This window comes from Nuphar pumila, chromosome 9 (genome assembly GCF_984573655.1).
Source record: "Nuphar pumila chromosome 9, dmNupPumi1.hap1.1, whole genome shotgun sequence".
NCBI lineage: Eukaryota > Viridiplantae > Streptophyta > Magnoliopsida > Nymphaeales > Nymphaeaceae > Nuphar > Nuphar pumila.
The window spans coordinates 34,229,102-34,244,496 of NC_143257.1; the positions used below are offsets into that span (position 1 = coordinate 34,229,102).

The following is a 15,395-nucleotide window of genomic DNA, read 5'->3' on the forward strand; positions in this document are numbered from 1 at the left end:
TATGAAACTAGATAGTTTTTCTGGTCTAGAAACTGTGGACCAAACAAAACCTGTTCCAATATGTGATTGGAGGCTTGGATTTGAATCCCTCACTCCCTCCAACATCCTCATCTCAGCTCGTCTCGTTATAACATTTTTACGTGATTTAGTTTGTACTTGTAGGGCCAGCCCCTACTTGACATGATGTCGTCATTATGTTGGCATTACTAAAAAAAAAAACAGGTTAGGTTAAACCACAAGGCATATGCTTGTGGCCTCAGACAGGTGAAAGGCAATATGCTTGTGACACAACACAACTTTGTCCATTGTCATTATCTTGAAATTATGTTGCGCACTAGATCGACCTTGGCCTTTTGCTTTTTTTGTTCTTTTTCCTTTTCAACGGGTTGGATCTGGTTCAAACTCAGGTGGGACTGAACCTGTATTTGATTTGAGGTGATGGTGCCAAGTCCGAAACGACTATAAAAAAAACCACACCCGTGTCTTACAAGAATTGAATGGATTGGATTGGACCTAGACTATACTTTGTAAAATAATATTTGTATTTTTTAATTAAAAAGTATGAATCTTAATCGAAACTCTGTCCAGGCTCGGGTTGGGTACTAAATTTGACAAATCATATCTGGCTCCATACAGGGGCGTAGCTAGGATTCATGGGAGGGGGGGGCAAACAGGGGTGTAGAAAAAAAAATTTGTGTGATAATCGGGGGATGGGGGCAGCGCCCCCAAAAATTTTTTTTTTTAGATAAAATAAAAAATGGCTACAATTATTAATAAAAATCTATTTCATATGGACAAATCAAACTATTTGCTGCAGTCAGGGCTGGGCTAAAAAATGGATAAAAATCTATTTCATATGGAATCAGGGCTGGGCTAGGACTGGGCTTTTAAAAAAAATAAAAAAAATTAACTGTTTCGGGAGCCCAGTCCTGCCCCCCTTAGCTACGCCTCTGGCTCCATATATTAATCCGATCTTTTGGGTTTGATCGAGATTCTAATGGGACCTCCTTCTTTATCACTAAACTCTGAGCAGGTTTGGTACGGGTCGGGTTCGGGTCAAACATGACCCATTGACACTGACACTCATACACATAAAATATTTATTTACACTTATTTTAATTATTTATATATCACATGTTTGATACTTGATATTTATAACTTTGTATTTACGTTTTTTAAATTTAAGGAATTCGCTTTTGTTGTTGCAGTGCACACGCTCGTGCATCGCACGTGCACGTTCCATATACTCCAATACAGAGAGAGAGAGAGAGAGAGAGAGAGAGATATGCAGTCGCTGCAGGAGAAGGCGTCCGAGTGGAGTGGTGTCCATCAGAGGGATGCGTTCGCCATCGATGAGACCAACCTCTTCGAGGCGCTCGGCCTCCAAACCTTCATCGACCTCTCCACCAATTTCTACAACAGGTCTCTCTCTTCTTCTTCTTCTTCTCCCCTTCTCCTAGGATTTCTCTTTCTCTTTCCCTCTTGTTTGTTTCATATGGCAAGAAAAGGAATTCCTTTTCCCCTTTCCCTTTAACATTCTTGTTCGATTTCTCCTCGGTCTTGCTTTCGTTCCGGTCTTCTTCATTACATTTTACTATTTAACGGTGTTTGATGATTTCATGATTTTTGTTGCTGTTGCACATGCCTTTTAATTATGTTTTTCTGTTTTTGATATATTTCTTTTGGGGTTATGAGAAAATTGATATAAGTTGGGATATTCCGCTTCATGTTCCATATCTAAGCCGTCAGTTGAAAGAGAGTTTTTACATTCTATTATGATGCACCCACTTATTCAGAAAGATGGGATAACTTGGGAAATTTCATGTTGCAGCACCATGCAATTTCATACCCACTCTCCTGGATAACTAGGTGACCCAAACGTCTCATGAACGGGAAAAGGGGCAAAACAAAGAACAAAATTTCCCGTGTGTGCTTATAGAACATTGAATCTAAAAAAAACTAAGCATTGCATTCATATGCGTAAATAGAAATTTCTTCATATGAAAATACCAGAAATTTCATCCTCTAGAACTTTTAGAATTAACGTTATAAAGAGAGGAATCTCTAGTTTCTACTAAAACGAGCATAATTTAAGGCTTGTCGCTTGGTGTTAGAACTACTACTGTCATAGAAAGAGTTCTAATTATCAATTAATCCATTCAAAAAACCATTAGTCTGTCATCTATGTATTTGGACTTACTCTAAGTCACATGAAACCTAGAAAAACATAAATTTTCTCGTTCTATAATCTACAGTGTATTAGCTGTTCAATTGTAGTACACTTCTTGGCGATTGGAGAATGGCTGCAACACCTTGATATTGATACAAACTAGAAAAGAAAGGAAAAAGTATCTTTATACGCTGAGAAATAAATGCTCTATTTTTTAATCATATGATTCAATTATCAGGCTAAGGCTTGGACTTGACTATGGTTGCATATTTTGAAGAACCATTACGTCTTGGAAAATTATGACTTGGAAGGCTTCGATGGAAATATATCAACCTCTAAAAGAATTGGGGCTTAGTCCATCAAGCTTGTATCAAGTTCTCAAGTTGTGGAAACTATCAATTTTATATCTTTTTCCTTTTAAATACAGATATTACTTGAAAATAGCCTCTTGAAAACTTAAAGATGGTTTTTGCATAACTATTTTTGAAAATGAGGTTATTGAAAGTCCAATACCCTTTTGAGTACATGTATGGTAAATGCATAGTTATCATGGAAGAAAATTGATACGAGAAGCGATGTGTGAAGCGGAAGCGGGGAAGCAAGTGCTAAAAAGTAGTAAGAAGCGGAAAGTGGTCGTGAAGCGATTATGCAAGTACATGAAAAATGAAAAGAAAACACATAGGAAGCAATATGAAGCATGGATGAAAGCAATTAAGAAATGACATGAACACAAGTATAAAATGATATAAAACTAGCACAAAAACTTATGATAAAAAACTAATTACTTTTTAATATGAAAAACATAGGAAGTGGGGGCGAGGGGAGTGAATGAGAAGTGATAAGAAGTGAGAGAGAAACATTAAGGATGTGAAAGGGAATCTATTTTGGGTAACAAGGAGGAAGCGGGCTGTCCACAATAGGTAATCGAGTTTCCTATATTTCAGAAGCGGATTTTCTAAAACTGCTCCTTCCAAAGCGAGCTTCCACATATAGCAAGAAGCTGCCAGTAACTATGGGTAAAAGGGCTCTTGATTTTCTGCCTATGCTGAAAGCATGCCTTCACGTGCTTGAAAGCCTGTCTGCAACATTAAAGCGGAAAGGATTTTAACACTTCAAATAAACACTCAACTAGGTCTTTAAGGACCAATCCTAATCTTTGTGAAGGAATTCAATTGATTCTTTAATAGACTTGTTGGATGCATTTAAGTTGGCTGTTCACATGACATGAGTCTCCTATTTTAATTCATTGATCCATGTAGACTTTGAGTTAGGGGTGGGTAACGGGCCGGCCCTGCCCAGCCCAGCCCAGCCCAGCCCAGCCCAGCCCGCTAATGGACCTGGCCAACCGGGCTGGCCCGGTCAGAGCCCAGCCCATCAATTGATGGGCCGGGCCAAAGGCTCAGTTCGGGCTGGCCTATTGGGAAAACCCTGGCCCACGGCCCACCCATTAGGCCCATGCTTCTAAACAGGCCAGGTCAGGCAGAATATATATATATATATATATATATATATATATATATATATATATATATATATATTGAGAGTAATGGGTAGGTGCCTGACGCTTTTTGTGCCTACCGCATGCTGACCGGGTTTTGGAAAGATTGTTTCTATTTGTTCCAAAATTTGGCCATACAGATGTGATCTACATGCTTGATTTTATGGGAATTGACTTTTGGATTGTCCCACTCCAACACCAAGTTAGGTTTTTATAAGATTAAAAAATCAATGGTCTACAATTTAAAAAATATTCAATGCTGAAAAAATCATCTTTTTTCTCAAAAAAGCATGATCCAAGTGTATATATATATATATACGTAAAAGTTCATACACACACACACACGTGTGTGTGGGCTGAGCCGGGTTGGCCCGCTTCGGGCCGGGCCAGGCTAGAGGACTGGTTCGGGCGGAGCCTGGGCCAAATTTGCTGGCCCAAGCCCGGACCATGGTGGGCTGCGCCGGGCCTGGCCGTGGGCTGCCTGGCCCAGTGCCCACCTCAACTTTGAGTCCCAACTTTGGCCATCCTGAGCCTCTCTTCAGGTATGAAGTATAGAATCAGTTTATGTCATCTTGGGCATGTTATCGAAAAATTCATATTTTGAGGATAAGTAGCTAGCAAGGATAGCTGCCCACTTCTCTAGAATTAAGTTTCTCATATTTGTGAAAAACTAGGCCGGCTATTTCTTGTTCACTGAGAAAGTCATGGCACATTATTTGCTCATATTTAGATTGTCAACATAGGATCAGAAGAAAAATGGATGTTGGGCAGTGCTGGTTTTAATAGGAACACATGGACTGTAGGTTGAAAGAAGAACAACCAGATGTTGGGTAGTGGTGGTTTTTAATAGGAGTCCATGGTCTGTAGGTTGGAAGATGAATGGGTGCTTGATAGTGCTGTTTTTTTATAGGAGGCCATGGACTGTAGGTTGAAAGAAGAGGTACCTTTTATCTAGTCTAAAAAAGTAGAAAAGGAAAAAAGAGGAACCAGAGACTATCCTAAAGGTTGACCTTGTCAAGGCATACAATGGTATGGACTGAAGATTTCCATTTTGTAACCTTCAAATGATGGGGTTTATCTGGCGGAGATGGATATGATGTTGTATAATAAGTTTCTCTTGTATGCATGAGCATCTTATTATTTCCGTTTCTCACGTGAGTCTTGTGGCCGGAATATACTCTCTCCTCAAATCAATCACTTTTTTCTTTTTCATTTTTATTTTTTATTTGATACCCAAACTGGGGAAGCTTCCAGTTGGATTCAACTCCTTTATCCTTGGTTAAGATAATGTTTGTCCAGCTCCCTTATTCAATGATACCTGCTGCTAAAGTCATTGGGGTTAACTGCATTATATGAGACCTTTGACTTTTGAGACAGTTGTGGGTGGCACAATTTGCAGAGAATAATTGTGTTTGATGTTTGGCATGGCAGTGGATTATACATCAGCTTATGGATATCTAGGCTACCTATGAATTTTAGTTGCATCAGTTTTGGGGGCTGATGAGAAGTGACAGAATTTCATGCCTAAAATCAACAGTGAGTCCGTAGAATCTCAGGTGTCTAAACACTTTAGTGTTACTTGTGCTGTTAGAGATTAGTAGAGTTGGTAGAGAAAGACCAGGATTCTTTTGTTGGGAGCTGTCAACAGGTAATTTCTTTCCATCATGATGAATTTGGATGTTTTCTTAGGTGTGTGTCCCATTCTCCTCTTATGGGGGCTGTGAAGAGGTGTACTCCTTTTAATGGTGTATTGTAGCGTTCTTTTAGGTGTGGTGTCCTCTTTTTGATTTCTGGTGTTTAAGGTTTGTATTCATGTGATAATATTTGGCTTAATATAAGGTACTTGTAACGCCCCGAAATCTTAACCCAAATTTTGAGGATTTTTTTTTTTCAATACAGCGGAAACAAGTCATGCCATAGGGTTAAGCATCCCAGAACATTACAGGGGAAACAAACCAAAACATTTATTTCATTATTAATGAAAAATAACATCAGAGTTGCTCACACTATCCCTGGAACAGTAAATCCAAAAATCTCGATCGAAGCCTCATCCCGCAGCCGCTCCTAACTCCAACTATTCACCTAAAAATTTATAGGAATTAGACTACAACTGTCTAAGTAGGAAATCTGTAACTTTTAATGTGGTACATCATGAATTCAGTATGTAATATGGGTGTCATGTATGATTTTCGGCACATATAAGAATAAGTAAAGGTTTATGCTACGACCGTCAACAATTTATCAGAAGTTAACTGGCAGGTAACATTAATAACAACATTTATATATCCCACAACCACAATATGAATTCACACAATTATTCAGAGAAATGCAATTATGACAATTTATAATTCAGGTACGCATTCATACCACAAAGTACATCCATTATGCATAAAAAAACATTAAACCATACCATGATGTACAATTTTAGTACAACAAGACATTTAACATACATTGAAAGTTAAACATCACATATCCACCAAACATATAACAATTAAGGAAACAGATAACATATGCATGTTCTAATGCATAGCAGAAAAATGCATGACTTATGTGTAATGCATGAATCCTCTTATTATCTTTCCTTAAGTTTCCTTTTCCATATGCATGCCCTATTAAATGCATATAATTTAAGTTTCTCTTTTTAATTACCGTTGCCCGTGGATACACCAAACGGGTACAATCCTCGAGGTAAAGTAGGTTCCCAGGGTAGCTTAACACACAATTTCTATTTTATTACTGGATTCCAGACTTAGCCCTCGACTGAATCACCTTCGGAACATTAGACCTCCACATCTAATATCGGGAACACAAGGGACACTCCACGCCCACAAGTGTCACTTCCTTGGTGCCAAAACAAACTCACAACTGTGACTAACACACCACCCCCAGGTAAAGTGGCAGACTCTCCCTAAAATCGTGGTCAGGAGAAGGAACCTCAATATCGGGTTCAGAGGACAAAATTACAGCATACGAAGTTTTTATATCCTCACAGTCTCTCCAAGACCGTATCTCTAAGATCTCCATTCTCCAGATGGAAGATCCGAGAACATATATTACACTGTTCTTTATTATGTTTTTAATTTACATCAATTCTTTAAGTTTGCAACACCATATGCAAAAGTAAAGTGAAAACCCGCATCCTTCCTTGCGGGAACCTTTACGGAACTCCAGCCTGTGAGGACAACTAGAACAGTGTAGTAGTGTGCCATACCAACTTGTGTGGTTTAAGTGATGCAGTCAAAAACATATGTGAAAAGAAACAAACCCACGACTCTCCAGGCCGATGATGGTCCAATTAGGCCATCAATGCATCACATAATAAAACCAAGTAGTGTTTATTTATAACACTAGGCCAATAGTGCCAAAAGCATGTGCACTCATGCAAACATAACCCAACCATATGTATGTCATTTCTCAATCATATGCATTTTCACTGTGTGGTACCTACATCATATACGTGTATTAACCAATCCATATCTCTTTTGAGTGTGTGAGTGTACATGTAAAATTTCACATATTCATCAAATATACATGCTCAAGAAGAAATATAAATAACTGAGTCATACTCGTATTCATGATTACACAACCAATATCATGAAATGCAAAAAGAGTAACATTTACACAACTACCGAGCAGAAGTGTAAACTTTGGCATATGCTAGGGAAGATGGTCGGGCTTACCAATCCCCGACCCGCATCCTTCTAGCTAAACATTCCAGCATAGTCCCAAAGCCTGGGATTCTTGACATACACATAGGTATAGGTAGGTTCCAAAATTTTTCTTTTGTTCAGATCAGAATTTAGATCATACACATCTATTAAATCTGGACCAGTTTCGGGACCAGCACAACTGATTCATATCAGTCAACATGTAACCATATACTTCACTGCACATATGTGGCCAAAAGTATGAGTCTGAATAACCGGTTGCATGAGTGACCCAGAAACAGAACTTCTTTTTATACTCAGCATACCACATACTTTCAGTTTTGTTTAGTGAGTTCGACACTTCCTGCTTCAAGCATTAAGGCATCTCTAAATGTTCATTATATATTTTTATGCTATCACAAATCAACATGTGCTAACCCACAATTTGAAACACACAAAAATTTGAGTATTAAAATTTAGAACATGCGATACTTTTAGGCATGGGAATATACTCAGGACATGAAGAAAACTCTGAACATTCAAAAGTTAGCACCTGCGATAATTTAAGCAAGTAAATTAATCAGAACAGGTGATTACAATTTCAGAATGTATGGTATAGTTAGCATGGACAATGATCAGAACGTGCCATAGTTTGTAACATTAACATGATAGCACCAAAACATACTCAGACATCCGTTAAGCAGATTAGAATTGAGATTCCAAAAACACAGATTCGTTGATGCCAACATTTCCAGATTTAGATTCTCATTCTAATACACAAATTCAGTTATATATCATGCAAACTTTCATAACATAAAATTTTCCACGTACGATAAAATGCCGATTACACGTACCCAAACTTGAACACGACCAGTAATTTACTAAAACAATAATCTGCAAACATGTGTATCCCCTAGCGCCTACTAGAAACAGAAAACCCATCGGTTCATACTAGAGTCTGGGTATTGTGATTCCAATCAGAGTATTCAGCAGCAAGCATAGCAGTACATCATCAGGCTTATCAAAACATGAAGGAGTGAAATTCAGTAACCTAACGCATCAATGTACAGGGCTAGTATGAAAATTTCCATAAAACCAACAATTCACTAATCACCCTTATTATAACAGAACCAAATTACGCAGGCTGTAATTCACAGAACAAAATTATACAATAACCAGAACTTAATTGCACAGATGTTACTAACTGTGTGCATGAAACGAAAGAATCACTAAGTTAAATCGGTTACCATAAGACCTGTAAAAAATATGAGGCATTCATCTGAAAACAACCTCTCAGGGGAATGAAATGAAGATAGCGACATGCAAAAACTCAGGCCACCTGTGTTTCTTGTTTCCTAACTAGGAAACCTCCAAGTCGAATAAAACTCCCCTTATGATAGACATCCGAGACCAGTCATCCCCCTTTTAGCAGAAAATCGAAATCGTACATCCCCTTCATAATGGAAATCCGAAACCCCCAAATCATAGATTTGGGTTTTCGGATTAGGGTTGATGGAAAACCCCAAAACGAAATTTAATTTAAATAGCAACCAAGATTTCAACGAGAGAGACAGTCAGTTCTCTTTTTTGTAAATTCGTTTACATACCCAGTAATTTCCTTTTCAACCAAATGAGAGGAAAATAGGCGAGCAAGAAGGGGAGTAAATCGGGCCATGGGAAACCATTCATGGTCTGCCCTTTCCCCAAGGTTCTTGAAGGGAAACAACCCGCTAAGGGTGTTTCATAGATTCCTATCACAAATCAGTATACAGAATCAAATCCATATTCGATTCCTCACATAGTTTCAAGAGAAGCACCGTACCTTTCTCCGATGAGTTTTCCGGTGATTGGAGGCTGCAGTTGCGAGGGCTGAGCTGCTGGTGTCGCTCCTCACTGCAACCGTGGCAGGTAGACTCGTTGTGGCCGGTGATGGCTGCTGGTTGCCGCAGTTTTCCGACGACCACCTCTTCTCCGGTGCACGCCCAATCGAGAGAGAGAGAGAGAGAGAGGAAGAAAATGGCAGAGTGAAGGGGAAGGCTTCCCCTTTTAACGAAACAATTCCCTTCTCTTCTCTGAAAGAAATGGAGGGAGTCGGTTACGCCTTGCGTAACCCCCCTCTCTTGATTTTCTGCAAGAATCGTGCCCTAGGCACGATTCTTGTTTACGAAACCTTATGAAACCCCACACGGGTCTAGGTTCGGATCCGAGCCCCGCGACCCACGATGCTGCTGGATCCATCTTTAGCGTGGATCCGGGTCGCTCGTGAATGACAGATCCTCAGTTGGATCCTTGTGGGTCCGACCCTGTGTACCAGAATTATTTTTTTCTTTTTTTTTTATCTTATAAATAATATTAATTATTTATTTAATTTAAAATTAACATTATACGTATAATTTAACCCCCATTTTGTGGGTTATTTACATATTTGGGTATCGGGTCCGAACTCTGCTACTCGGGATCCAAATCCCAATTTGAATTCGGGCTGGTTATAAGAGTGGATTCGTCTGAAACTATTTACTGTTTTCCTTATTTTATTATAATTATATATATATATATATATATATATATATATATATATATATATATATATATATATATATATATATATATATATATATGGGTATATGGATCCGGAAGGTGGATCCCGGACCCATCTACGCACCATCTTAAATAGTTATCCCTCGAATTATTTAATTAATTAAAATTATTGCGCTTATATATACATATAAGATTATACGAGGTAAATTTATTCGTAAAGATCCCTTTATGGGTCCCGGATCTGAGACTTGGATCCCAGGCCCAAATCACAATGTTATGAAATTTGTATTATAATATATTTAAATAAATGTCTAAAAAATTGTGGTTATTACATCTCTACCCCCTTAAAAGAATTTCGTCCGCGAAATTAAAACGTACTAAATAAGTGTGGGTAGTACCAAAATTAAATATCACACAAGCCTAATGATTGACAACTAAGAAGATACCTTAGACCAGATCAGTCTGATCATCCTGTGTAGTTGTCGTAACGGCATAAACCCGCCCGTTAGTTCTCCGTTGACCCTGTTGCGGCTGAGGTATCTGTTGCTGCTGCTGCGGTTGTTGTTGTCCTCCCTGAACCGCTGGTTTGTTAGGACAAAAAGGAGCAATGTACCCTGGCTGCCGGCACTGATAGCAGATCCCCTTGAACAACGGGCAAAAACCTAGTGGATGGTTCTTGCCGCACTTGCGACATGTTGACGGGGTCTTTCCCTGTTGTTGCCCCTCATGGGTGCGTTGCTTCTTGCCCCTCATGGGTGCGTTGCTTCTTGCCACCTTGAGTCTTTCCGCCTGTAGGTGGGTCCTTTCTCTTTCCGCCCGAAGCTTCCCCTCTATTGATGCCTCTCTTTTGCGATACATTTCTAGACCTCTCCCAGTCCTTGGTCAAAACAGTAGCCGACTCGATCGCATCGGCCAAAGTAGTAGGCCGACTCATCAAGACGCGAGTTCGCAACCCATCCTTCAATCCGTGCACATACCTTGCCGCCCTCGCCTTCTCGCTCTTGAAGAGGTTCGGGCAGTACCTCTCGAGGCTCCGAAATCTAGTAGTGTAGTCTACCAGACTCATGGTACCCTGAGTCAAATCGAGGAATTCTCGTTGCATCTGTTCCTCGGCGTAAGAGGGAAAGTAAGCATCCAGAAACTCCCCTCTGAACGCCTCCCAGGGAATCTCGTCCCAGTCGACGAACTTCACCCTTCGCAGGGTGTCCCACCACTTCTTGGCATCGCCTTTCAGACGGTACGTGCCAAAAGATGTCTTTCTGTCATCGGGGACATATAGGACATCGAACGCTCGCTCCATTTCCTCGACCCAGCTCTCGGCAGCCTCTGGGTCTGCCTTTCCTAAAAAAGTTGGTGGATCCAACTTCAGGAACCTTTTGAAGGAAACGCCACCTACATTTGAACCAATGTCGATCGGATGGTCATGTGCGGCTGCCTGAGCAGCCTGTGCCGCCTGCAGAGCCTGAGCAGTTTGAGTTGCCTAAGCCGTTATAGTCTCGGTCAGGGTGTGAATGACCTCCATCATAAAGTCCCTTTGCTCCTGCCAGTTCGCGGGAGCAGCAGTAGAAGACGAAACACCTCTGCACGAATACGACATCTACAACGCACAATTTTTTTTTTTTCGCAAAATTTTAAACCCTTATCGATCCTACCTCCTTAGGATTTGTCACTTATGTTTACCCTAATTACAATAAATACACTTATACAAGCACATTACAATTTCTTAATTCATATAAAAAAACTAAGAAATAAATCATAAACACATAAGAAGTTCACATACTTTCATAAAAGTATATCATAGCGTTACCAGTGAAGAAGACTGCTCTGAAGGACGAGTCACAACTTGTTGACGCTTCAGGACAGGGCTCACATACCAAAAAAAAAGTTTTGCTACTCAAAGATGATAAAATTTACAAGTCTTTGTGGTGGGCTCTGATAGTACTGGTCAGCTGTAGATAGGCAAGATGATTGTGTTTGGATGGGTGTGTTCCATGTTGGGGAGGCTGCAGAGTTTTAAGCCACCCATTTGCCGCATAAATGTAAATGGTGCAGGTTTGGGTTGGATGTCATGCCAACCCAAATCTGTTTAGTTGGATTTAGTAAAAAAATTCTAATCTGACTAGATAAATAGGTTTGATTTGGTTTTATGCTTTTACACCCAAATTCAAATCTTGAGTTTAAAGGTTTACTTCATCGGACTCCAAATGCAATTCGGATGCATCCAACTATGTGCCTAAATCTGGCCCGAGGCCAACCCGTTCGCATCCTGTCATATAATCATTCTATTCATGCTGTAATGGTCCAAGGAAGAACTCCGCTAGACAAATTTCATAGAGAGAATTCTACCAGGAAATTTTCATTCCTCTTTGTAAAATCCCAATCTCATGATATTGATGAGCATTGCCATAGCGGTACCCAAACTGTATTCATTCCTATTTGCTCCATTGATTTTTTAAATATTTGTATTGAACATTTTGTCGATCTGCCCACGTGGATGTCTAACTCCATGTTTTTTAGTGGAAAATGTTTAAATTTTTTTTTTTTTTTTTGGTTTACACAGGTTTTAAGGGAATCTAAAAATCAATGGCCCGCAAGACACCAATTTTTCACGATAAAATATATACAATTCTTATATCAAAATGCATATTTCTCAGTAATCGAACAATGGTAAATACATCTACACGGTCTGATTGAGTAAATTATGCCTGAAACTATGACTTCCTGCTACATATTACCGTACTACAGGGATTCTGACATATCGACCATGTGAGCATGCTGTGCCTTGGCAATCATTATCTGCAGCTATGCAAGGCTCGTTTATCTAGAATATTGTATGAACACAAACTTTATAAAACTTTGATGACAATCTTTGATTAAGTAATTTATCTTTCCATACTATGTCATGGCTACAGGCTCTGATTGAGTAAATAATGCTTGAAAGTTGAAACTATGATTTCCTGCTACATATTATTGTACTACAGGGCAAAAGGTTTCTGGCATATCTGTTATGTGAACATGCTGTGCCTTGACGATTATTATCTGAACTACTCAAGGTTCGTTTAACTAGAGTATTGTATGAACACAAACTTTGATGGCAATGTTTGCTTTAGCAATTTATCTTTCCATATTATGTCATGGCTGTGCAAATTGGGCTATTTGATTTGTTAAGTGCCATCTGTCATCTCTCTCTCTCACTAAAAAACTAGTCTTAGTTCGAACTTCGAAAATCAACCAAAACAGAGGCTGCAACCAATGTTTTGGATCCTATATTTGGTATGAATTTTATTCAAAAAAGTGGAAAACATGCCTTTTCTTTAAATGAGACATGGGCATTTTGGACTTCTGCAACAATCAAGTTTTAGTCAGGAGGGGCCTTTTTATGAATATTTCTTGTCAGCATACAAAAATTGTTGTTTTAAAGTTGAAACACGTAACATCACCAACCTGAGATTGAACTTAGTTGACCTCTATAAATTGCTGCTGGGGTGCAGTCAAGATGCTTTAAAGATATCCGAGTCTTATTTTTCAGCTGTTGTACAGAAAAAAGGTTCTTTCAGCTACTAAAATGCGAAAACTGGATGCTGGATATTTCAGGTCAAATTTCTGGGTCTGCTAATCAGATGACATCCTGTTGTTTTTATTACTTATTCTACTCTGTCTAATAATATTTTGCTTAGTTATACTGCAAAGTTCAACTAAGTTTGTACCTTTCATTAACCAGGGTTTATGAAGACGATGAGGAGTGGTTCCGTTCCATATTTGCTAATTCTGTGAAAGAAGATGCCATCCGTAACCAATATGAGTTCTTTGTACAGAGAATGGGAGGCCCTCCTCTATATTCCCAAAGAAAAGGTGTGCCTTATCTTTTGCTCATATTGCTTGGGTTTCTATTTTTCTTGTGCCAACTTTTTGCTATATTAAGTAGTGTTCTGTCCTATCTTTGTACATGATATAATTCTTCAAATTGTGGCATCTGTGTGTGTGTGTGTGTGTGTGGAGAGAGAAAGAGAGAGAGAGAGAGAGAGAGAGAGAGAGAGAGAGAGAGAGAGAGAGAGAGAGAGAGAGAGACTAAAATAGTGGAGTATCTGACCCCACCCTATGGCTGGTCATGGATTTACGATTTTTTACCATTTATCGTAACTTCTATTAGTAATGTCAAAGATTTGTTTTTTTATTTTGTATTGTATTTATCTTCTCCTTTTTATAGTTCCCAATATTTCTCTGTGATTTTCCTCAGTTTTACTGAAGAACCTATAATAATATCCTCAGAAATTTCCAGTGAGATATTTCGAAGACTCATATTAAGGTGGATGTGTGTGTGGGCGCGCATGCATGCACATTGCACCATTCCCACTGGCTCTGTAAAAGTGCCAAAAGTTGGGGGAGAAAAGGCACACCCAAACCCTGAAGCCTATTGAGGATGATATTTTAACATATTTATGTGTTTCAGGTCATCCAGCTCTTATTGGCCGCCACAGGCCGTTTCCTGTGACACATGAGGCTGCAGAAAGGTGGTTGCACCACATGCAACTAGCATTAGACAGTGTACCCAAAATAGATCCAGATTCAAAAGTGAAAATGATGAACTTCTTCAGGTATAAAACTTTGAACCACATCATCAATATCTATTAACCATATGAAAAATAATGTTGAAAATCTGAAGGTTCATAAGTTTGATCCACTACGAGCATGTGGTTGGATTGGGCAGCTTGAGTTGGTGCTGAGATGCATGTGCTGTACACGAATTGCCCATTTTGACTTCTGTTCCATATCCCCTTTTATGTTTGTCATGTTAAAAGCTTCATAAAAATGGCCAAGTTCCTCTATATGCAGCGTGTCCACGTGACATAGTTGTACTGGTTAGCGTCAGCTCGGTGCTTGTGATACTTGACTAGGGACCGGATGCAACTCAGTCTGAGCTGGCGAGGTGATTTATGTTGGTCGAGTGCTTCTGCTGCTAGCTTGAACTGAGTTGAATCTGGTGACCCCCAGACACAAATTGGTTCATTTGGATTTCATTTACAACTGATCTCTCTCTCTCTCAATAGGCACACTGCGTTCTTTCTTGTGGCTGGGGACGAGTTGAAAAATCAAAGGCAAGGAGTGGCCTGTAATCATGGAGCAAGTCAGCCATCTGCTGGATAAAATCAGCGTTCTTTTTCATTCAGTAACATTTATCAAAACAAAAGAAAAATTGAAGCAAAATATTCATGTAACAATCATGTAATGTTTTTATATTATTGGTGCTCTTTTGAAGACAGGTTATTCAAGAGCCGATAAATACAATTTATGAAATGCAATGACATTACACACCCAGATTGTCCACTCTTAGAATGGTGTTCGAACTTTGTAATTTCTGGGTGTTTCATTTTTATTTTCTTGAAATGGGCAGGTCGATCCCTGATTTCTAATCATGTGAGTTTGTTGGTGGTTGATGGGATATATTTCATTCCAGATCTCTCTCTCTCTCTCTCTCTCACACACACACACAACAATAACAACTATGCCTTCATCCCAAAACAATTGGGGTCAGCGATATGAA

General features: G+C 39.2%; 1 protein-coding gene across 1 annotated transcript; it reads left to right on the forward strand.

Moving 5' to 3' along the window:
* The first annotated feature begins 1,259 nt into the window (after positions 1-1,259).
* GLB3 (hemoglobin 3) lies at positions 1,260-15,169 on the forward strand. Its single transcript, XM_090017643.1, has 4 exons — positions 1,260-1,422; positions 13,575-13,705; positions 14,304-14,448; positions 14,902-15,169. Exons 1-4 carry the CDS (start codon positions 1,286-1,288, stop codon positions 14,996-14,998), a joined length of 510 nt encoding a protein of 169 aa, XP_089873769.1. The 5' UTR covers positions 1,260-1,285; the 3' UTR covers positions 14,999-15,169.
* The last annotated feature ends 226 nt before the right edge of the window (positions 15,170-15,395 follow it).